A 24939-nucleotide genomic window follows, 5' to 3' on the forward strand; every position below is an offset into this window, starting at 1 on the left:
ATAAACTAATTCATCATAAGCATTATGTTCTGAATATATATACTTTTTACATGAGAAGAGAAATTCTGGGAGGGAACAATGTTAACCTAAAGGAATGACTTGCTAATGAGAGAATTTCAGACACTGGGGAGACATATTTAGGAAAGGGGGTGAGGGGAACATAGGACTTCAAATCATATGATGCAAAATTTCCACATTATTTTGCTTTATTTAGAGTAGTCCCTGATTTGAGAAATTGCCCCAAAATTCTAGATAAGTTTAGATTGTTGAGAAAATGAATGGGCAGATTTTGCAACATCTCAATTTTATGCATAGTATACTAAAGCTCATGTAGTCCTTTAATATCATGAGCCACCTTGGAAAGTCCTCGTGATCCCAGAGACACCATGGCCTTAATTCACTCCATGGTTCTCCCAACTGGTCCAGCAGACATTGCACCAGCTTGTTTTTCAGGCCTTAATTCCTGACTCAGGTTAGTCCCTGACTTCTGCTCACATTCTCCCTCCAATCCAGTTTTTTTTTTTTTTTTTTTTTTTTTTTTTTTTTGCGGTACGCGGGCCTCTCACTGTTGTGGCCTCTCCTGTTGTGGAGCACAGGCTCCGGACGTGCAGGCTCAGTGGCCATGGCTCACGGGCCCAGCTGCTCTGCGGCATGTGGGATCTTCCCGGGCCGGGGTATGAACCCGTGTCCCCTGCATCGGCAGGCGGACTCTCAACCACTGCGCCACCAGGGAAGCCCCCTCCAATCCAGTTTTGACTTCACTAGTGATATGCATTGCCTTGTACCTGACTGGGCCAATGTCCTGACATCGTTCTAGTCGTGCCAAATCTGTTTGGCATCAAGACGCACTGACTGCTCAAACAGCCCTCTTATGTCACAAGTCTGCATGTACCCAGTTGGGCAACTTTGTCCTATTCATTCATTCAGTAAAAATTTATTTAATATTTATCAAGTGCCAAGTACTGCCCTAGGTGCTTGTGCTATATCAGTGAATAAAACAGAAAAAAATTGCTGCACTTAGAGAGTTTGCAAATGTGTGTTTCATCTCAGGTTAATCCCACACTTTGAAGGGAATGCTTTCAGAGTTTTGTAGGATAGGCCTTAAAAAACAATTTATACAGATTTCGATTCAAAATGGTTCTCTTGGAGCTCATTCAATCAAACTAGTATTAGGAGTATGAAAGACTGCAATACTGCTGTCCATTCGTGACACATCCCTAGCATACTGATGCTCCAATTTTTAAAATGCACATATTTAAATTCTTTTTCTTCAATAAAGAAATGCTTATCTTAGGTAAGCTTCCCTAGAACACACTATGAGACAGGAATTAAGGTGTATGTGATTTACTGAAGGAGTGCTCTTTAGGAAAAAAACCTTTAAGGAAGTAAGAGAAGCATTGTAGGGGAGGGGAAGGAGTTAACCAAGAGGTCATCTAGCTTTGATTCATCCCTGGGGAGGTTCTGGAATGTAAATTGTACCTTAAAGATTTCCCACTTCCCAGGCCAGGTAGCTATGTTAGCAGAGAACAACTCTCCAGAGAAGAGGCAGTTGTCAGTCAATATTCACTGAAACTGCAAGATGGGTCCACCAGCCAGGTAAAGGGGATTTGGCTAGAGCACTAACAGTGCCTTTGAGAATGCACCGAATTCCAAGCATGTGAAAATATTGACAGCCTTAGAGAAATTGCTATGGTTTCGTGATTTTAAAAACATTTTTTTCAGCACCTCTTGAGTTCCAGACATTGGTGTGATTAGTATGCTGATGAGTATGACATGATTGCTCTCATTAGCTACTATATGGACCAGGAGTGGATGCAGACAGGGAAATAGAAGTGTTAAGGTTGTGTGACACGACATCTGCTGAGTCATGTAGAGTATACTCTGGGATACAACATGGGAGCAATACTCAATAATCAACCCTGGAGAGTGGCTGGGGAAAGGGTCAAGGAAAGCTTCCTGCATGATGTGACATCAGAGCCAATCTAGTCAGAGCCCTTCATAAAGTCCTTTCCTTGCTATATATTTCCTGTGGCTGCCATAACAAATTAATACTAACTGATGGCTTAAACAATAGAAATTAATCTCACAGTTTGGGACACCAGAAGTTTGAAATCAAGATAGGTTGTACTCCCTTTCAAGGCTCTAGGGGAAAATCCTTCCTTGCCTCTTCCAGCTTCTGGTGACCCTGGACAATCCTTGGCTCTGGGCTGTATTGACTCCATCTCCACATGGCCTTTTCTGTTTGTGTGCATCTTCTCCTCTGTCTCTTATAAGGACACTTGTCATTGGATTTAGGACCCACCCTGATAATAAAGGATGATTTAATCTCAAGATTTTAAATTTAATTACATCTTCAAATACCCTTTTTCCAAATAAGGTCTTAGTTACAGATTCCTGGAGTTAAGATGTAGGTATATCTTTTGGGGAGCCCCATTCAACCCAATATCTCACTACCAGCTAGTGACAGCTGTTTGTTTCTTATTCAAAACGGAAAGGGGCACTGAGTTTAAGTTTCTAAAATTGTTATATGATGGGGGAGGGGCCTCCTAGTTGTGGACTCCAAATGCTACTGTACCCATTTACAGTCACCTTTTAGGGTGCAAATTGTGATTGAAAGCTTTTAAACCTTCCCAATCCAAAGCTTATTGTTAACTCCCTTTTCATGAAAAATAGGGGATACTCATCCTACATCACCCTTCCAACAGTAACTCCAAGTCAATTTCCCTTTTCAGGAAGGCTACCCACAGTGATGGCAAGTAGTCAAGATGGTTTCTGTGCAAGTCTGTTTATTCATAACTCAGTAGCTGATGAGGCAACATTCTGATCAGTGGCAGTGACAGGTGGAAGCAGTGGATGCAGGGAGAGCTATTTAGGAGGTATAGGATTATAGGGCTTGGTAAACAACTGGGCATATTCGTGAGAAATGGGGAAGATCCAGAAAAGTCTCCAAGACCTGAGTGAGCAGGGTAAGTTGCTGTGTTCAGTGTTGAACATGCTGAATATGAGGAAGCAGGAGCTCACCCGAGTGGAGAAAAATCATCTTATGGATCTCTATCTTTTTTTAAAATTACAGGGTATTGGCTTTTGTTGTTGTTGTTTCATTTTTTAAGGAAAGATATATTGAGAATATTTTTAAGTGTATTATGCAGGGTCTGAGCTGCATCTTTAAAGTTTTAACTCAATATTCTACACACAAAAAATCAATATTCTACAAACAAATGTCCCCTAACTATGATGCTATGCACCAGCAGCTATTATTTTTTAACTCCAAGATATATTCTAAATATATGTAATGTTCTTTGATGCTTAGGATATTTTGCCTGATTCTTAATTTTTATTTAAGTTTTAAAAGAATGTGGGTAATTAAATATTTCCCTCCATGTTTTCCTTTTCCTTTTCCATATTTTCACAAATTAAGCATTCAGAAACAAGCAGTCCATTTATAACTTATATTCTTTTCTAGCCCTTCTAACTTACTCTCTTAAATCAGTGAGAAGAGAAACGGGCTTTGTTATTGGTTTTTCTCTTTTTTATAAGGGTGAGCACCATACTTAGGAAGTCTTTCCTCCTAACTTCTTTGGAAACAGTGACATTATTGTATTTATTGTGAATCTGCAAATATGACATTGATCGACAACTCTGCACTCACTGTTGTCTCTCAAATTACTCCACTTTTCACACCCTTTTAGCAGATGAAGAACTTACTAAGGTGGCTCTAGAATTAGTATTATAACAATCAACGTATTAGGATAAGTCCTTAATATTTTATTCTATTTTTTTAAAATTATCTTTCTATATGCTTTTTTACTTTATATATTTTATATTATGTTTTGGTTCAAATATTTTATATCAAGATTGTTAGGTGGTCATGCTATTTTTTAATATGCCTTCATTTGAATAAACATATGTTAAAAAAGTGAAAAGTGAAAAAAAGTGAAGCTTTAAGGGAAATAAACATTGGGGCTAATGGAGTTCTGGCTTTATTATGACAGTGAATCACCAACAAGTGTATCCACTTAACTTCCCACCAAAGTAGCTGATCGAAAAATGGTAGGGAATAAGACTCAACTCAGAGCTGGATAAGAGAGTCTATTTAGTGAAAGGCCCACTGTTTGCCAATGTATCTGATGCCTAATTATACTGACATACTAGAGGAACATGCCCTAGCATTTCTATTAGGAATTTGAAATGAAATTCAGCAGCAAATCAAATATTAGTGCTTGACAATTACTTGTATTTCTATTTTGCTATGAAATCCTTGAGTCATTTTCATGGGAAGAGTGATATCAACACGAGTAAGGTTCTTTGAAGCAGAAAAACATGATATTCAAAAATGATATTGACTTCCTTTTTTTCTTATTAAAGTTCTCCACTAGCAATTGAAGCCAATAAATGATGCTTGTTATACATATGTGAGGACAAAGGATAGATTCAATTTCATCCTTAGGTCACTGACATCTGTAATTGCTAAATTTTTTGTGTGAATTTACAATGTTATAATAAAAGTAGGGAGAACAGCATCCAAAGAATAGCTTGTTCAGTAGGATCAGGAGCAGGTTATGATGAGGAATTCTGGTATCTCTTAAATAAGTCTGACTTCTCCACTAATAATATTCAAAATTTATGCTTTGGGAAAAGTTTAGTGCTGTAGGAATTTTTAACTCAAAGAGCACATATTGGTCTTTAGACCCCACTGTTTATAACTAATATTGTACAGAAATTTCTTTTAAAGCATACATTCTTCCAAAACATACACAGTCTTATAACTAGATTTTATATTGAAATATTAAGCAAGTAGACGTGATCACACGTAGACCTTGTGATTTAAAGCTATAGGAAAGGTATCATCCAGATTTAAAATTCTGGTTGGATTTAAAGAGCAGCAACGGTACGAAAGGAAGATTTTGAAGATGATGACAGTTAAATCTTACTCATAAATAAAAATAACCTTGACAAAGACTCAAATTTGGCTGAATTTTAAGTGGAAGTTTGTATCAATTACAAGGGAAAGCTGCCCCACAGAGAAAAGTTGACAATAAAAAAAGGTATTCTAACCTATTTTGGTTAATCTTACCAGTGAAGACGATGGGCAATCTGGATGCTTTGCAGTGAGCGGTGTAACAGAAGTTGCACTAGAGGACTTTCAAGGTTCCATTCAAACTTGACAGCCTGAAATAAGAGATACAATTAGTTTCCTTTTTTTTTTTTTTCCTCAGTAACAAAATTATAGCAAATACAAAGGGACCTAAGAGTCTTGAGAAAGACAGGGAAAACAGCATCAATGTTTTAACAAAATGTTTATATTTGATAGCTTTATTAGCTGGTGTATAACTAATAACAGAGCATACACACAACACACAATTGGGGGTGTGTAGTCTGCTTCCTTTCCTTATTTTTGCTTTAGTATCACAGGATAATAAATAGGAGCAGGTTGTTGGTGGAGTTCAACCATGCCTAGGAAGAGAATCTTGGCACAAAAAATAATATCATGAACAGTGTCTTGGATATAAAAATGGCATTATTAAGCAGTAGATGTTTCTCTTCTTTTGGAGATGAAATTAATACACACTCAAAGCCTTAACTGAAATCACCAACTGAGTATTAATCTGAAGGCTTTGAAGCTTTCCTTATAGGTTTCAAAGCTGACTGTTCCCACCATAATTCACCCATCCCCAAATCTCCCATGCCTTCATCTGCACTGGGAACAACTTTCTAATGTTTTCTAGTATACCCAACCTGGTGGGAAACACAATCATCAAAAGCAACCTTTGATCTCCTTCGGGACCTAATTCAGACCTCCACCCACACTCTATAGGGACTTCACCATGGGCAGTCAGTAAGTATCTGAGCCCCCATCATCTCAGGAATCTGAATAAGTTGTGAAAATGAAAGTCAGGTTTTCTTCCTATCTTCCTAAAAATGCTTATTCCTGCTTGAGAAGCAAAGCTTCTATGGTTTGTTGCCCAGTAAGCCATTTAAGTCTCTCTCTCTCTCTCTCTCTCTCTCTCTCTCTCTCTCACACACACACACACACACACACACACACACAGAGTTTAAGCCAGGTTTTATATCACAATATAGACAGCAGAAAAAGGTGGGTACAACATTCATTTAACGCACACCTGAAGAAACACCTCAGTATGCTAACCATCCTCAAGGATGGGAACATTTATGAATTCCCAAAGTGTGAGAATGTCAAAGATGATTTTAGAAAATTTGCATAATCTCTGAATGTTGTCTGAATATATAAAGGCCATAATGTGTGTTGTCTTAAACTGCAGTTGCAGGCTTCTTTAATTTACATGCTAATACTGGACTGACTAGACCATGGGTTGTGTTCATGCCCTTATAGTGAACATATCCTATGAGCATATGACCAGGAGAGATGTCTCAGAATTTATTTCCGCGCTTGTCTTTTAGCTTTCTTTTCAGATTTCCCTGTGATTTCTTTCTGAACCCAGTAACTACTTATTGATCTTGAATTGCCGTCCTTGCTTCCAAACTCCCTGCTCACTCTGTCTACTGCTACAGTTTCCACCTGCATCCTGCCTCACCATCTAGGAGGTAGGCAATATTTTTGGTGCATACTGCATTATTTTGAACTCTCTTCTTGAAACCTACCTGCATTGTTACGGCTTGTGGTTTGCAGTACCTCTGGGTCTGTATCTTATTTGGTTTCTAGCTATAAGCCATACATTCTGTTTTCATTATGGTCTTAAAGTCCATTCTTATTGCTCTTTAATATAGCCTGTTTAATTCTAATAAAAGAATGCATAACAAAAATAAAATGATTCCAGAAAATAATCAGCAGGGTAGGATTCGATTATGTCTTGGAAAGTATTTTTTTAAACACCTTTATTGGAGTATAATTGCTTTACAATGGTGTGTTAGTTTTTGCTTTATAACAAAGTGAATCAACTATACATATACATATATACCCATATCTCCTCCCTCATGCGTCTCCCTCCCACCCTCCTTATCCCACCCCTCTAGGTCACAAAGCACTGAGTTGATCTCCCTGTGCTATGCGGCTGATTCCCACTAGCTATCTATTTTATATTTGGTAGTATGCATAAGTCCATGCCACCTTCTCACTTCGTCCCAGCTTCCCCTTCCCCTTCCCCTGTCCTCAAGTCCATTCTCTACATCTGCGTCTTTATTGCTGTCCTGTCACTAGGTTCATCAGACCTTTTTTTTTTTTTTTAGATTCCATATATATGTGTTAGCATATGGTATTTGTTTTTCTCTTTCTGACTTACTTCACTCTGTACAACAGACTCTAGGTCCATCCACCTCACTAAAAACAACTCAATTTTGTTTCTTTTTATGGCTGAGAAATATTCCATTGTATATATGTGCCACACCTTCTTTAACTATTCATCTGTCGATTGACACTTAGGTTGCTTCCATGTCGTGGCTACTGTAAACAGAGCTGCAGTGAACATTGTGGTACACAACTCTTTTAGAATTCTGGTTTTCTCAGGGTATATGCCCAGTAGTGGGATTGCTGAGTCGTATGGTAGTTCTATTTTTAGTTTTTTAAGGAACCTCCATACTGTTCTCCGTAGTGGCTGTATCAACTTACATTCCCATCAACAGTGAATTGGGTTCTCTTTTCTCCACACCCTCCCAGGCATTTATCGTTTGCAGATTTTTTGATGATGGCCATTCTGATTGGTGTGAGGTGATAACTCATTGTAGTTTTGATTTGCAATTCTCTAATGATTAGTGATGCTGAGCATTCTTTCATGTGTTTGTTGGCAATCTGTATATCTTCTTTGGAGAAATGTCTGTTTGGGTCTTCTGCCCATGTTTGGATTAGGTTGTTTGTTTTTTTGATATTGAGCTGCATGAGCTGCTTGTAAATTTTGGAGATTAATCCTTTGTCAGTTGCTTCAACGCAAATATTTTTTCCCATTCTGAGGGTTGTCTTTTCGTCTCATTTACAGTTTCCTTTCCTGTGCAAAAGATTTTAAGTTTCATTAGGTCCCATTTATTTATTTTTGTTTTTATTTCCATTTCTCTGGGAGATGGGTCAAAAAGGATCTTGCTGTGGTTTATGTCATAGAGTGTTCTGCCTATGTTTTCCTCTAAGAGTTTTATTGTGTCTGGACTTACATTTAGGTCTTTAATCCATTTTGAGTTTATTTTTGTGTATGTTAGGGAGTGTTCTAATTTCATTCTTTTACATATAGCTGTCCAGTTTTCCCAGCACCACTTATTGAAGAGGCAATCTTTTCTCCATTGTATATTCTTGTCTCCTTTATCAAAGATAAGGTGACCATATGTGCATAGCTTTATCGCTGGGCTTTCTATCCTGTTCCATTGATCTATATTTCTGTTTTTGTGCCAGTACCATACTGTCTTGACTACTGCAGCTTTTTGTATAGTCTGAAGTCCAGAAGCCTGATTCCTCCAGCTCCGTTTTTCTTTCACAAGATTGCTTTGGCTATGTGGGGTTTTTGGTGTTTCCACACAAAGTGTGAAATTCTTTGTTCTAGTTATATGAAAAATTCCATTGGTAGTTTGATAGGGATTGCATTGAATCTGTAGATTACTTGGGTAGTGGAGTAATTTTCACAATGTTGATTCTTCCAATCCAAAAACATGGTATATCTCTCCATCTTTTTGTATCATCTTTAATATCTGTCATCAGTGTCTTATAGTTTTCTGCATACAGGTCTTCTGTCTCCTTAGGTAGGTTTATTCCTAGGTATTTTATTATTTTTGTTGCAATGGTAAATGGGAGTGATTCCTTAATTTCTCTTTCAGAGTTTTCATCATTAGGGTACAGGAATGCAAGAGATTTCTGTGCATTAATTTTGTTTCCTGCTACTTTACCAAATTCATTGATTAGCTCTAGTAGGTTTCTGGTAGAGTGTTTAGGACTCTCTATGTATAGTATCAAGTCATCTGCAAACAGTGAGAGTTTTACTTCTTTTCCGATTTGGATTCCTTTATTTCTTTTTCTTCTCTGATTGCTGTGGCTAAAACTTCCAAAACTATGTTGAATAATAGTGGTGAGAGTGGGCAACCTTGTCTTGTTCCTGATCTTTGTGAAAATGGTTTCAGTTTTTCACTGTTAAGAATGATGTTTGCTGTGGGTTTGTCATATATGGCCTTTATTATGTTGAGGTAAGTTCCCTCTATGTCTACTTTCTGGAGGGTTTTTGTCATAAAGGGGTGTTGAATTTTGTCAAAAGCTTTTTCTTCATCTATTGAGATGATCATATGATCTTTCTCCTTCAATTTGTTAATACGGTGTATCACATTTATTGATTTGCATATATTGAAGAATTCTTGCATTCCTGGGATAAACTCCAATTGATCATGGTGTGTGATGCTTTTAATGTGCTGTTGGATTCTGTTTGCTAGTATTTTGTTGAGGATTTTTGCATCTATGTTCATCAGTGATATTGGCCTGTAGTTTTCTTTCTTTGTGACATCTTTGTCTGGTTTTGGTATCAGGGTGATGGTGGCCTTGCAGAATGAGTTTGGAAGTGTTCCTCCCTCTGCTATATTTTGGAAGAGTTTGAGAAGGATAGGTGTTAGCTCTTCTCTAAATGATAGAATTTGCTTATGAAGCCATCTGGTCCTGGGCTTTTGTTTGTTGGAAGATTTTTAATCACAGTCTCAATTTCAGTACTTGTGATTGGTCTATTTATATTTTCTATTTCTTCCTGGTTCAGTCTCAGAAGGTTGTGCTTTTCTAAGAATTTGTCCATTATTTCCAGGTTGTCCATTTTATTGGCATATATTTGCTTGTAGTAATCTCTAATGATCCTTTGTATTTCTGCAGTGTCAGTTGTTACTTCTACTTTTTCATTTCTAATTCTGTTGATTTGAGTCTTCTCCCTTTTTTTCTTGATGAGTCTGGCTAATAGTTTTTCAATTTCAATTATCTTCTGAAAGAACCAGCTTTTAGTTTTATTGATCTTTGCTATTGTTTCCTTCATTTCTTTATCATTTCTTTCTGACCTGATCTTTATGATTTCTTTCCTTCTGCTAACTTTGGGGTTTTTTTCTTCTTCTTTCTCTAATTGCTTTAGGTGTAAGGTTAGCTTGTTTATTTGAGATGTTTCTTGTTTCTTGAGGTATGATTGTATTGCTATAAACTTCCCTCTCAGAACTGCTTTTGCTGCATCCCATAGGTTTGGTGTCATCGTGTTTTCATTGTCATTTGTTTCTGGGTATTTTCTGATTTCCTCTTAGGTTTGTTCAATGATCTCTTGGTTATTAAGTAGCATATTGTGTTGGTAATTTTTATAGATTTTTTTTCCTGTAATTGATATCTAGTCTCATAGCGTTGTGGTCAGAAAAGATACTTGATACGATTTCAATTTTCTTAAATTTACCAAGGTTTGATTTGTGACCCAAGATATGATCTATCCTGGAGAATGTTCCATGAGCACTTGAGAAGAAAGTGTATTCTGTTGTTTTGAGATGGAATGTCCTATAAATATCAATTAATTCCATCTTGTTAAATGTATCATTTAAAGCTTGTGTTTCCTATTTTATGTTCATTTTGGATGATCTCTTCATTGATGAAAACTGGGTGTTAAAGCCCCCTACTAGTATTGTGTTACTGTTGATTTCCCCTTTTATGGCTGTTAGCATTTGACTTAGGTATTGAGGTGCTCCTATGTTGGGTGCATAAATATTTACAGTTGTTATGTCTTCTTCTTGGATTGATCCTTTGATCATTATGTAGAGTCCCTCTTTGTCTCTTGTAATAGTCTTTATTTTAAAGCCTATTTTGTTTGATATGAGAATTGCTACTGCAGCTTTCTTTGGTTTCCATTGGCATGGAATATCTTTTTCCATTCCTCACTTTCAGTCTGTTTGTGTCCCTAGGTCTTCAGTGTGTCTCTTGTAGACAGCATAAATATGGGTCTTGTTTTTGTATCCATTCAGCCAGTCTGTGTCTTTTGGTTGGAGCATTTTATCCATTTACATTTAAGGTAATTATCGATATGTATTTTCCTATTACCATTATCATAATTGTTTTGGGTTTTTTATTGTAGATCTTTTCCTTCTCTTGTGTTTCTTGACTAGAGAAGTTCCTTTAGCATTTGTTGTAAAGCTGGTGTGGTGGTATGAATTCTCTTAGCTTTTGTCTCTCTGTAAAGGTTTTAATTTCTCTATCAAATCTGAATGAGATCCTTGCTGGGTAGAATAATCTTGGTTGTAGGTTTTTCCTTTCCATCACTTTAAATATTTCCTGCCACTCCATTCTGGCTTGCAGAGTTTCTCCTGAAAGACCAACTGCTAACCTTATGTGGATTCCCTTGTATGTTATTTGTTGTTTTTCCCTTGCTGCTTTTGCTTTTAATATTTTTTCTTTGCATTTTTTTTTTTTTTTTTTTTTTTTTTGCAGTACGTGGGACTCTCACTGTTGTGGCCTCTCCCGTTGCGGAGCACAGGCTCTGAATGCGCAGGCGCAGTGGCCATGGCTCACGGGCCGAGCCACTCCGCGGCATGTGGGGTCTTCCTGGACCGGGGCACGAACCCATGTACCCTGCATCGGCAGGCGGACTCTCAACCACTGCGCCACCAGGGAAGCCCCTGCATTTAATTTTTGATAGTGTAATTAATATGTGTCTTGGCATGTTTCTCCTTGGATTTATCCTGTATGGGACTCCCTGTGCTCCCTGGACTTGATTATTTCCTTTCCATATTAGGGAAATTTTCAACTGTAATCTCTTCTTCAAATATATTCTCAGTCCTTTTCTTTTTCTCTTCTGCTTCTGGGACCCCATACTTGGAATGTTCATGTGTTTAATGTTGTCCCAGAAGTCTCTGACACTGTCCTCAATTCTTTTCATTCTTTTTTCTTTATTCTGCTCTGCAGTAGTTATTTCCACTATTTCATCTTCCCGGTCACTTATCTGTTCTTCTGCCTCAGTTATTCTTCTATTGATTCCTTCTAGAGAACTTTTAATTTCATTTATTGTGTTGTTCATCATTGTTTGTTTTTCTTTTTAGCTGTTATAGGTCCTTGTTAAACGTTTCTTGTATTTTCTCCATTCTATTTCCAAGATTTTGGATCATCTTTACTACCATTATTCTGAATTCTTTTTCACATAGACTGCATATTTGCTCTTCATTTGTTTGGTCTGGAGGGTTTTTACCTTGCTCCTTCATCTGCTGTGTGTTTCTCTATCTTGTCATTGTGCTTAACTTACTGTGTTTGGGGTCTCCTTTTCAGAGGCTGCAGGTCTGTAGTTCCCCTTGTTTTTGATATCTGCCCCCAGTGGCTAAGGTTGGTTCAGTGGATTGTGTAGGCTTCCTGGTGGAGGGGACTAGTGCCTGTGTTCTGGTGGATGAGGCTGGATCTTGTGTTTCTGGTGGGCAGGCTTGTATTTGATGGTGTGTTTTGGGGTGTCTGTGACCTTATTCTGATTTTAGGCAGCCTCTCTGCTAATGGGTGGGGTTGTGTTCCTGTCTTGCTAGTTGTTTGGCATTGGTTTTCTAGCACTGTAGTTTGCTGGTCGTTGAGTGGAGCTGGGTCTTGGCGTTGAGATGGAGATCTCTGGGAGAGCTTTCACGATTTGATATTATGTGGAGCTGGGAGGTCTCTGGTGGACCAATGTACTGAACTCTGCTCTCCCACCTTAGAGGCACATGGCTGACAGCTGGCCGGAGCACCAAGACCCTGTCAGCCAAATGGCTCAGAAGAAAAGGGAGAAAGAAAGAAAGAAAGAAAAATAAAATAAAATAAAATAAATTTATTAAAGTACCAAATAAAAATTAATTTTTTAAAATAAAAAAATTGTAAAGTAATTAAAAAAAAATAAAGGACAGACAGAACCCTAGGACAAATGGTAAAAGCAAAGCTATACAGACAAAATCACACAAAGTAGCATACACATACACACTCACAAAAAGAGAATAAGGAAAAAAATATATATGTTGATGTTCCCATAGTCCACCACCTCAATTCTGGGATGATTCATTGTCTCTTCAGGTAGTCCAGAGATGCAGTGTACATCAAGTTGATTGTGGTGATTTAATCTGCTGCTCCTGAGGCTTCCGGGAGAGATTTCCCTTTCTCTTCTTTGTTCGCACAGCTCCTGGGGTTCAGCTTTGGATTTAGCCCTGCCTCTGCATGTAGGTCGCCTGAGGGCATCTGTTCTTTGCTCAGACAGGATGGGGTTAAAGGAGCAGCTGATTCAGGGGCTCTGGCTCACTCAGGCCGGGGGGAGGGAGGGGTATGGAATGCTGGGGGAGCCTGCGACGTCAGAGGCCAGTGTGACGTTGCACCAGCCTGAGGCTCCGTGTGTTCTCCAGGGGAAGTTGTCCCTGGATCACGGGACCCTGGCAGTGGCAGCTTGCACAGGATCCTGGGAGGGGAGGTGTGGATAGTGACCTGTGTTCGCACACAGGCTTCTTGGTGGCTGCAGTAGCAGCCTTAGCGTTTCATGCCTGTCTCTGGTGTCCGCACAAATAGCTACGGCTCACGCCCGTCTCTGGAGCTCGTTTAGGCGGTGCTCTGAATCCCCTCTCCTCATGCACCCCAAAACAGTGGTCTCTAGCCTCTTCGGCAGTTCCAGACTTTCCCCCAGACTCCCTCCTGGCTAGCTGTGGTGCACTAGCCCCATTCACACTGTGTTCACGCAGCCAACCCCAGTCCTCTCCCTGGGATCCGACCTCCGAAGCCTGAGCCTCAGCTCCCAGCCCCGCCCGCCCCAGCGGGTGAGCAGACAAGCCTCTCAGGCTGGTGAGTGCTGGTCAGCACCGATCCTCTGGGCGGGAATCTCTCCACTTTGCCTTTCGCACCCCTGTGGCTGCGCTCTCCTCCGTGGCTCTGAAGCTTCCCCCCTGCCACACCCCGTCTCTGCCAGTGAAGGGGCTTCCTAGTGTGTGGAATCTTTTCCTCCTTCACAGCTCCCTTCCATAGGTGCAGGTCCCATCCATATTCTTTTGTCTCTGTTTTTTCTTTTTTCTTTGGCCCTACCCAGTTTCTTGCCTTTTGGGAAGTCTGACGTCTTCTGCCAGCGTTCAGTAGGTGTTCTGTAGGAGTTGTTCCACATGTAGATGTATTTCTGATGTATTTGTGGGGAGGAAGGTGATCTCTACGTCTTACTCTTCCACCATCTTGAAGGTCTCTCATGTCTTGGAAAGTTTTAATGTCATGGTGGAGCACTGAAGTGTAAGGGCAAACCCCACAATGAATGTTTTGAAAATTCTTCCCAACTTTCATTTATTTTCCAGTCACATTTTAGATTTCTTTCCATCTCACATGAGCTTATAATCATCATTTTTAATTAGGAAATAGTTGCAACGCTACTCATCTTTATCTCTGTGTATCTGCTATGTTGGATCCTTTGTGCATCTTGTCTACGAATTTGCATTTACAGGCATATGGCTCTCAGCGACATTCCTGGTGCCAAGTATTATTGATTCAGATTGGGGTTTTCAAATGGATTTAATCTATATAAACTTTTGTAAAAACTTACTTTTTTGAGTTGGGTTAGATATAGCAGGTTGCCCATATTCATGAGGCATGAGATGAATAGTGTTCCTGCAAGTTGCATTAATCTTCATTTTCACTACACTATCCTGGCAAGCCTAGGGAAGTCACAACTATAAGGAGGGGCAGAAGCAACTCTATTGTATATATATTTCTAAACCAGCTCTCTCTTTAGGAGGCCTTTAGAGAAGTGCATATTCTGTTTGTAAAGTAACATGGTATTAAAGTCTATTCATAGAATCTCCCCACTTCAGTCTTAGGGTCTCCTGTCTTAAATTCAAAACCTGAGGCACCTGGCATTTAAAATAGCTTGTAACTACAACCTGACATTTCAGATAAGAAAATACCTGTGTTAAAAGCAAGACAAAAGAAAAACATAAAGACCACTATTTTAGGCCTATTCAGCATTCAGTATACAGTTAACTTAGAAAACAAATCATTGCTTATATTTTGGATATTCAATCATATATCAATACATGACCATTTGTGTAATTGTTTATATTTCAACATATTCAGACTAAATCCATCCTTGATATTTCTAAATAAATTTATATTATTTTCCAAAATTACTCCAATATTGTGATATTTGATGTCATAAAAGTGTACTATCTGGCAGCAGAATTTGGTTATTAGAAACTACTTTTATAAAATCTACAATTAATATTAGAATATGGGAAAAGCAAGAAAAATATTATGAGCGGATGCCTAGTAAATGAGTATTTTCTACATAATATTTATTTGGTTAATTTTTTATTGTTTTATATATACAGTTGGATACGAGTATTTCATCACAAGCATTTCTATTTTTTTCTTGTTCTAATTAATAAGTGAAGTCATTTTCTAAAAAGTTTCCCTTTTGGCGTTTATATACCTTTTTTGTAACTGTAACCAATTTTGGCTAGAGAATGTCTGCAGTACCCATATTGACATATGAGCTATAATTTTTTAGCCCCCTGGCTGGCCAAATTGCAATTATCACTTTTATGTAGTCTATTGTTGATTCACTGGGAACTGTTTTAGAGAATTATTGGTTAAAATCCTGGAGTCCCTTGGCAAATTTGCTGTTCTTACCTGAACTAGCTGTGGGAGATATTCCAGTACTTCATCATTCAAGAGGTTGTCTAACTGTTGAACTGCAACTTTACGAATTTCTTGATCTGGAAAACTAATACAAAGTAAATATATCTATTAAGCTGTTAACAGTATAAAATAATGCATGAGAAATATCAAGAAAACAGAATTTCACCTCCAATGCATTAGATAAAATAATAATCTCACAATCAATTAAGTTGTTCATTAGCACCAAATAATCATTCTTTTTTCATAGTCTGTACTCTCCTATGAACTGCAGTAGAAAGTTGTTTTGACTTTCAGATTCCTGCCTATAAAATGTGGACTATAGAATATAAAAGATATTTTCTAAAATATATGAAAATTTTTGCTTATTATTTAGCCATATATTTAAGTAAATTATTACCAGCTGGAGACCTGATGGCATATATGATTAAAAATGGGATATGGTATATTTAAATGAGTTTTGGCCAGATGATAATGAAAACCAGAAATCTGAAGTATCTTACAATAAATAAGCACAAATAACTTAATAGAGCTAAATCTTACTAGACTGTTAAGTTCCTGACGGTAACTATGCCTTACTCATTTTGGGACTGCAGATGCCTGTTGTAAGATTTAGCACCAATCAGACACAATAAAAGTTTGTTACCGAACTAAATTTAGTTAGCATTTGAAACCCTGTAGTCGCTCTTCATATTGGCGGTTTCTCATCTGTGGGTACATAGGGTTGACTGTACTACACCATTTTAAGTAAGGGACTTAAGCTTCCGCATTTTGGTATCTGCAGAGGTCCTGGAACTAATCTCCTGAGGATACTGAGGGACGACTGTGCTCCTCTGATGGGCTCCTCTGATTGCCATTCTCTTGCTCCATCAGTAGAAGTAGATTCAATTATCTCTAGCTCCTGGGAAGTGCCTAGATATAACTTTGACACCATACTTAGTATGTAGATTAGTAGATATAACAAGGGTATTGATAAGACCAATTAATTTTAAACAAGTCTTAAAAAATTAGTATGTATAATTTAAAACTTGAAGGAAACGTTTTATAGTAATTCACTTAAAAACAAAGACATGAATGAACAAAATCCCCAAATCCTTTTGTATGGGAACAAACAAAATGCTTTTCAACCAGTCAGGTGAGAGGTCTAAAGACTGGCTCTCAATACTGTGGAGGTCAGAAAACTTTAAAGTCTCCAAGGCCCAGTCTCTTTTCAACATGTCAGGTTACTGAAGGGTGAAATGAATACTATGCAGCTACAGTGTAAAGGAAAAAATGGCATTACTCAGTATCTCCCAACTGTCCTTGATAGCAGTTTGAAATGCACTGCTTAAACAGGTTACATATTTTTTCTTCATTTAAACTGAGCATTTTAATTGCAACAAGAATTTCACTTCCAAGGTTAGTCATCCAAAACCCCTATTTCTGACCTGCAAATACTTTTCCAATAATTTTCTCCCTATGAACATTCAAGCAATAAGACCTAGTGAGAATGTAGTCCAGGCACATCTCAAGAAGTACCGCTAAGGTCAGAAGATCTTAGCATAGCATTAAGCACAGATGGAGAGTAGAAATGGTGTAATAAAAATGCAAAGCTGGAAGAAGGTCAGCTTGTTTTAGCACACTAAGACTTTATTTTCCCCTAATGAAATGTGATTGACTAACTTATTATTCTCAATTATTAAACCATTTGTCTGTGGCTTGTAGATGTCAAGGTCAGTTTGAGGACAGTTTGAAGTCTTAGAGGGAATAGTTAGTTGGTATATTTTGTTGCCTAAGCGATGACTTAGGTCCGATCCTAGTCATCCATGCTTTCCTGTGTGCCTATTTTGTCTTATTGGTGTGAATAACAAGAAGGAAAAATAGAAAACAAACATCACAACAAAACAAAAACCTTTGGTGAACATTATACTGGTAATTATGTATTTATTTCCAAACACTAGAAGGTAAACACTCTGAAAGCAGAAAAATTTTGCCTGTTTCATTCATATATTTGTCTGCATTGCCTCTAGATAGGTGGACACTCTCCACATATTTGAGAAATGTCTAAACTGAATTAATTATCATTCCACCTAAAACATCTCTACTATCAGACTTCTGTCTTGCAGTCCGTGTTATCACCTTTCTCCAGTCATGTAGGTCTTAAATTTTAATGGTTATATTTTCTCCCTCTTTGCCCTCTTCATTTAATTTTTCCCCCTTTCCATCTGGTAAAATTCTATTCATCCTTGAAGTCAAAGCTCAAGCATCAATTTACCAGTGAAGCTGTCCCAGCCACTTTCTAGCCCCCTGTTGAGCTCATCACACCCTTCTCTATGGGATTCTATACACATGGTTGAGGATAGGCTCAATCATTTATATCCCTAGTCCAAGCATAACTGAATATATCTGTGGAATTCCTAGTAGTCTCTTTTCTTTATATCTCATCAGTTGCCAAGTTCTGTTGATTTTTCTATCCCAATGGCTCTAGCATCTACACTTGTTTCAATTTCTTCTGCAACTGTCTATGCTAGGCCATAATTATCTCATGCTGGTATTAGCATTTTTCATTTCAATACCTTATAAAATTTCCTGAATTATTTTGTAAGTTCATTTCTCATAAACCATTAAATGGTTTTCTGTTTTCAAAGGATCTCTCAGGCCCATACTATTCATTTAGATATTCAAGGCTGGCTGAACACTGCAGATTTTTCTACTACTGTAATACTGAATAAACTGCTCTGGCTCATTGTATGTTATTTTTATTTTGAAAATGCTATGCTCATTCTCACCTTTGTTAGCACTGTAACCTCTGCTTGGAACACCCTCCCTTCTCTTCTTAAAGTCTTAGTCCTCCTTCAAAATGTGGATCAAATCCCCTTGAAGGCCACTATGCCAATCTTTAGCAATCACTTCTCTGAACTCCAAGGGCCCTGAGTGGTTAAATCCACTGGGCAATTAGGATATGCTAGTGTGTATTAGGATTTATCATTTTATATATATGTATCTTCATTCCTCAGCTAGTGAATGTATAAACTGAAGATAAAGATTGCTCTATCTTCTTTTTTTTATTTCTAGAATTTAGCACCATGCTCCATACATGTTGAGCGATTAATAAAAATGCATTGGCCATGAAGATAATAATGAAGAATATCATACTATGGAGCCCATCTTATTTCTTGTGCTCTGAGATAATTTACATTGGTAGCAATAGGCTTAATTCCACAAACACCACTCATACAAATTCCAGATTTTTTTTTTCCTCTCAAACAGTAAGAGAAAAACAAATCTGAAGGTAATGGAAAAGAAGGGTATATTTTCTTTTTTTTCAGGCTCCTCAGGAATAGGAGAACAAAAATCTAGTAATATTTGTATAGTATAGTCCAAAAGGAAAATTATATATTATATTAACATGTGCAAATGCTGGGAAGAATGTTTTTGCACCTTCATAGAAAGGAATGTCTCTTTTTATTCATTACTGTTGCTTGATGTTCAGGAAGAAATTGGAAGAGAAATTGCCAAGAAATGAACCACAAGACATATTGAGATGTGGCTAAGACCTAAAGACATTAAAACATATCCAAATATAACTTGAATTTGACTATTTTAGGAAGAGTTGGCCACATTAAAAGAGATGCTGGCAGTGTTGGTGAAGTTCCTGGGTGAAGTTCCTGGGAAATGGGCTCTTTCATATATTGCTGGCAATATACGGGAACATGTATTTAAAAAGAATCTTTAAAATGTGCTTACTCCTGGATCTAGCAATTCTACTTTGGGAATATTTCCTAAGAAAATAATCAAAGGTGTGTGTGAGGATATATGTATGCAAACAAAATTGGAAATAATATAAATATCTAAAAATAAGCAGTTAAGTTAAATGTGCTATGACCATATGATAAAATACATGCTGTCATTAAAATATTAAAATAAGATTTAATAATATGAGAATATTTTGAAAAAATTGTGCAATTTGTGCAGTATAATACCATTTAGAAAAATGCATGCATTTTTCCATATGCTTAACAAGAAAGATGGAAAAGGAAGGATCAAAATATGAATACCAAATTTCTGGATGGAAATGTCATGGATGACTTTAGTTTTCTTTTTTATGCTTAGGTTTTCAAGTTTTCTATATGAAAGTTCTATTGGTTACTAAAAAAGTAATAATTTTTAAAGCAAGTCTCATTCAATTAACTATGAAAATATATTAATAATTGCAAATATATTACCACTAGAAAAAAGATCCAAATCATATGTCCTTTTAAGAGTGCACATTGTTGAGTAAAAGAACAAGCCTCATATCTTGTAGTTGACTGAGAATAACATGATAGGCCCAAATAGGGATCTGTGCCTCTGGAAAATTTATGCTTAATACCTTTTCAGGGCCATGAACTTAGCCACAGATCAATGGACAAACATGTTCCACAAATCCTGGCATTTCTTTCCTGTGATGTTGTCTGAAACTATTTAATCTTTGGGGATATAGTTAATGGCATTTCATGCTCAGTAACTCGCTCCTCAATGAGGTGAGGGCTACCCATATTAGTTCTCTGACTGTGGTGTGATATTTACACACTGAAATGTCATATGTATCGGAAGAACGCAACCTATTTTGAATTTTCAACAAGCTACGTTGTTGTACTTTCCAATGACCTGATTTGCTTGAAAAATAAGTATAATTTTTACCGATAATAAACCAGAGCCACTCTCTAGTGACCCTGCTAACCTTGGGATTACTAATTACTGTAGGCATGGACATAACACCTTGAGTCTGGGGAATAAACGAAAGTCCCGTTAGAAGATTCATCAGGCTAATGTCAATTAGGTCCTTGTTGATATTTATAAGAAACTTCCTTATAATCAATAAGAAAATAATTTAAAATGTAATAAATGGAGATCTATCTGTTTTGAGGTATTAAAAGGATACAAGATCAGTAAAATTCCATTACTTGTTGGGAGGAGATTATGTAAGGTGAAACAAATTTTCATTTATTATGAAATTTTTAAAAATTAGGCATAAGAAAAGTCCAGTGAAATAGTCACTTATTTAAGGTTATTCATAATTTTTTAAATGTCCATTTAAGTAACTTTACGCTATCTAATTTAGGTTCCCAAGCATCTCTGAATAGAGGAGCAAAAAAACAATTATGGTCAAAAGCAAAAACATCAAGACTGGCTTACTATTCAGTTTTACATGAGTTTCGTGAGCAGTGATTCTATACGTTCAGGGTTTAGTTACTTCCGAATTGAGCTAACAATTGCATCCCTGGGATTTCTAAAAGGACAAGATACCATAGCTAAGGTAAATATAACTGTGTATGGTAATTGTTAAGGAATTACCTAAAAATAGCTTACTGTCCAATGAGGACATTTGGACACAAAGAAAAAATAATCCTTGAAGATTGACTGTAAAAGTTGATAAAAAGAATCTAAGACGTGGCAAAAAACCCTCAAGATGTGAAAAATTAAGTAAAATTAAAACAACTTCAAGATAAACATTTTTCAAAGAAACTTCAGTGAAATATCGACTCTATATTTTGCCAACAATGTAGGGTAAACACAAAGTTTAAAGTCAAGCAGAGAAATAAGTTGGAATTGAATCTTTACATGGGCAGGAAAGGAAGAATACCAAGTATTTAGGTAATTTTTTGGCTCAAGGTAGAAGCATAAACTGACCAGTGGTTAGAATCTGCTGTACAATAAAAGTTCTCCAATTTATTTTTTGGTATCTGGACCCTTTTACACTCTTAAAAATTATGGAAGATTCCAAAGAGTTTTTGTTTATGTGAGTTATGTCTATCAAGAATAACCAATTAGAAATAAAACCAGGACATTTAAGAAATATTTACCAATTCATTTTATATGACATTAATAAATCCATTACTGGCTAACATGAACACTATGTTTCTATGAAATATGTCTATATTTTCACAAAGAAAAAATTTAGTGAGAAGAATGATCCTGTTTAACATTTTTGTCTCTAATGTCTGGCTTAATGGAAGACAGCTGAATTCTCTATCTGCTTCAGTGTTAACTTTGTTGCAATATCGCATGTCATGTAGTCTATGGAAAATCCCACCCTACACTCATGAGTGAATGAGTGTGACAAAGAGAAATGACATCTTAGAATTATTATGGAAATAATATCGATCTTGTGACATCGCTGTAAACATCCTTAGGACTATAGACATCACTGAAAACTTTGGATATACAACATTGTTTTGGTATGTTATTGTAGTGGGGCCATAAGTCAAGGAATCGGCACTTGTGCCCTGTTTCTAAGACAGCAGCACATCAACCTATGTCTTCCCTGAATGAATAATTGGCTTTGCGGTCATCTGACTTGGGAATTGTCATTCCTCCTCTTTTCCCTCAAACATTTATAATTTCTCTCATCTCAGAGGCCTATAGGAATATCACAAAGGATTCAGACAAGCTTCAACAGGACCAGTGGAATTGTGAGGTGAAATTTCAACAGAAAATTACATCTTTCAATTTTTTCCATTTGACTTGTTATTTTGTCATTTCTACTTTTTTATTATTTTCTTTCTTTTTCTCTTTTGTTCTTCTTTTTCTAGTTTGAAAAACGATATAGTGTCAATACCTTACTCAAAGAACTTGAAGTGATGGGTGAAAGCCAAATGCAATGTAACAAATGACCTTTAAAAAAAGCAGCTTGGAGTAAACTGAAAAGCAAAGAAATCTGAGGTCAAATTTAAGTGTAACAGAAATGTCAGACTTCTGAAAACACACTAAGAATTCAGGCATAATGCCATGAGGTTATTCACAGTTAAAAGCCCCAATGTCAGGTTAGAATTAGAAAACCATCAGAAGTACAGAACAGTTTTTCCAACAGGTTTTGAGTCTGACGACACACTCAGCATCAACTTGGAAGAAAAATGTCAATATGAATATCTTTGCTATTTTCAAAAAACAATCAGATGTGACAGAAGAAGTTTTTTCCTGGGAAAAATGGTGAATAAGGCTTCTTTAAGATGATCGTCAACTTCTATCTACTGAATAACTCATGTTCCTTCAAAAATTTTCACATGATTACAAAATATTAGAATTCAAGGAAACTTGGAGACCTGGTTCAACCTCCTGATTGTACAGATGAAGAAACTGAAACTCAGAGAGTTTGAGCTGTTTTCCTAAGGTCATTCATGGTGACACTGCAACTAGACTCCAAATATCCAGAATACTAGGCCAGTTTTTCTAGCAAGGCCTTCTAATCTTTTGACTAGATATTATCATATATGCTTATATGATACACACAAGACTAATTTGGGTGTATTTTTAATTTTATTTCATTCTAAATGGATCAAAGAGACATATAATAGTGAGCAGTGTAATTTGTCTGTTTGGACTGGGGCATTGGTCTAGTCATGAACCAAAAGGAATAAGAATGAATCATAGGCCCAAAGGGACATAGGAACTGTACACACATTTCCTGATGGATAGTCTATGGACTTATGCATGGATATTGAGAATTAACTATATAGTCATGGTATTAATTAAAATTATTATTTAAAATTAAAGAGTAGTTATTGCTTTTGTTCCTCTTTATGAATGCATTTTGATTTTACTTATAGACAAGCTTAGAAAGGTCCTATTTTAAGCAAGTGGTGTATTGAAAGCACAATGGAGAGATTTTGTGTTTGGATGCATTAGACGTTACATGCAAAAGCAGCATGATGTTAAGAAAAAACAGGGATTTTGAATCTAAATATAAAGGTTCTTCTTATCTTATGCCCTCTCTCTCTAAACAAATTTATCTGCACCCTTGACTTAATTCACATTCTTCTCTGGATGATTTCCAGATCGGGGTCTCTAGCTTAGATATCTTTGTTGAACCACAACCAGTCATCTCAAGCACACCTCAAAGCCAACATACAAACCCTGAACTGCAGTGTTCTTGTTCTATAATCTGTTTGTCACCCAGCGTGCCCCATCTTAGGGAATGCTTCTATTATCCTCCTACTTACATAAGACAGAAACCTAAAAAGTAATCCTTGATACCCCTCTTTTTCACTACTCCTCCCCATTCAATCCTGTCATTTTTACTTCTAAATGTTCTGATTCTCTTCATTTTATTATGTCACCACCACCACCTTCTAAGGCTGACTTGCCATTCTCTGACACCTGGACTACTTCTATAGCTCCCTATCTCATCTTCTCTCATCTACTTTTGCTTCCCTCACCAAATCCATGCTTCACTCAGAAACCAGAGGAATCTTTGAAAGATGAAGATCAATTCAAAATATTCTCTCACTGAAAATCATTTATGGCCTTCCTGTTGCTATCAGAATAAAGACCAAGTTGCTTAACATGGTCCTGTTCAGAAGACCTTAACATGATCTTCTAGTTCCATCTGAACATATCTGTTCATCTTATATCACACACTCCTTCCCTGGATTCCAGGCACACTGGCTCTCTTCCCGTTTCTTAAACACAGTTTCTGCATTTCATAGATTCCCTCTTCCCAGGAAGCTCTTCTCTTACTCTCCTTTTTCACCAATTCATTCCCACTCATCTTTGATCTGAAATCAAACATAACTTCCTCAGGGAAGAATTTTCGCACTCTGGAGAAAAGATTTGGGTCCTTTATGTTATCATGGAACCACGTGCTTTTCACTCAGAGCTGTTATAACACCTGTTATTTTACATTTATAATTTGGTAGTGGCCTATTTCTCCCCACCTCCAGTAGACTACAACTCCATAAAGGCAAGAGATTATGTATCTTTTTGTTTAATATGCTTGCTTCAGGGCCAAGCATAAGTAGGCCACCAATAAGCACCTATTGAGTGAATGAATAGACAAATTGGGTTTCAGTTTCTTCATCTGTAAAATGGGGATCAGTAAAATGGAATTTGTAGATGTTGGTAACAATATTAAAGAGATTGTTTTATAGGCCGAATCACATAACATACTGTAAAAGAGCTTAATAAGTAAGCTATAAGTCATTATTCCATTGTCAAATATTTATTAAGTTGCTAACTTTTAACATATACATTTTGACAAGTGAATTTAAGCTTACTGAAGCTTACTAGAAATGAAATTGTTCCCATGAATTTATTGATATTTACAAGTTGGCACTGAAAAAAATCTGAAAACTCTGAACTCTCTTAAAAGTATAGTTATGGGGCTTCCCTGGTGGCGCAGTGGTTGAGAGTCCACCTGCCTATGCAGGGGACACGGGTTCGTGCCCCGGTCCAGGAAGATCTCATGTGCCACACAGCAGCTGGGCCCATAAGCCATGGCCGCTGAGCCTGCACGTCCGGAGCCTGTGCTCCGCAACAGGAGAGGCCACGAAAGTGAGAGGCCTGAGTATCGCAAAAAAAAAAAAGTATAGTTATGATGAAGAGGATAATGACGATAAGAATGATTGGCAGCATGTATGGAAAGCTCTCAT

At 37.1% G+C, this 24939-nt stretch overlaps 1 protein-coding gene across 2 annotated transcripts in view; it reads right to left on the bottom strand.

Annotated features, from left to right (window-relative positions):
• PIK3C2G (phosphatidylinositol-4-phosphate 3-kinase catalytic subunit type 2 gamma) overlaps positions 1 to 24939 on the bottom strand; it is a 353016-nt gene that overhangs the window by 222727 nt on the left and 105350 nt on the right. For both annotated transcript variants that reach the window (XM_032647260.1, XM_032647259.1), the window contains 2 exons: positions 15545 to 15638; positions 5075 to 5169 (listed from right to left, as the gene is read on the bottom strand). In XM_032647260.1, coding sequence (XP_032503151.1) covers positions 5075 to 5169; positions 15545 to 15638 — 189 coding nt within the window. The remainder of the gene's footprint in view (positions 1 to 5074; positions 5170 to 15544; positions 15639 to 24939) is intronic.

This window comes from Phocoena sinus, chromosome 10 (genome assembly GCF_008692025.1).
Source record: "Phocoena sinus isolate mPhoSin1 chromosome 10, mPhoSin1.pri, whole genome shotgun sequence".
NCBI classification, from domain to species: domain Eukaryota; kingdom Metazoa; phylum Chordata; class Mammalia; order Artiodactyla; family Phocoenidae; genus Phocoena; species Phocoena sinus.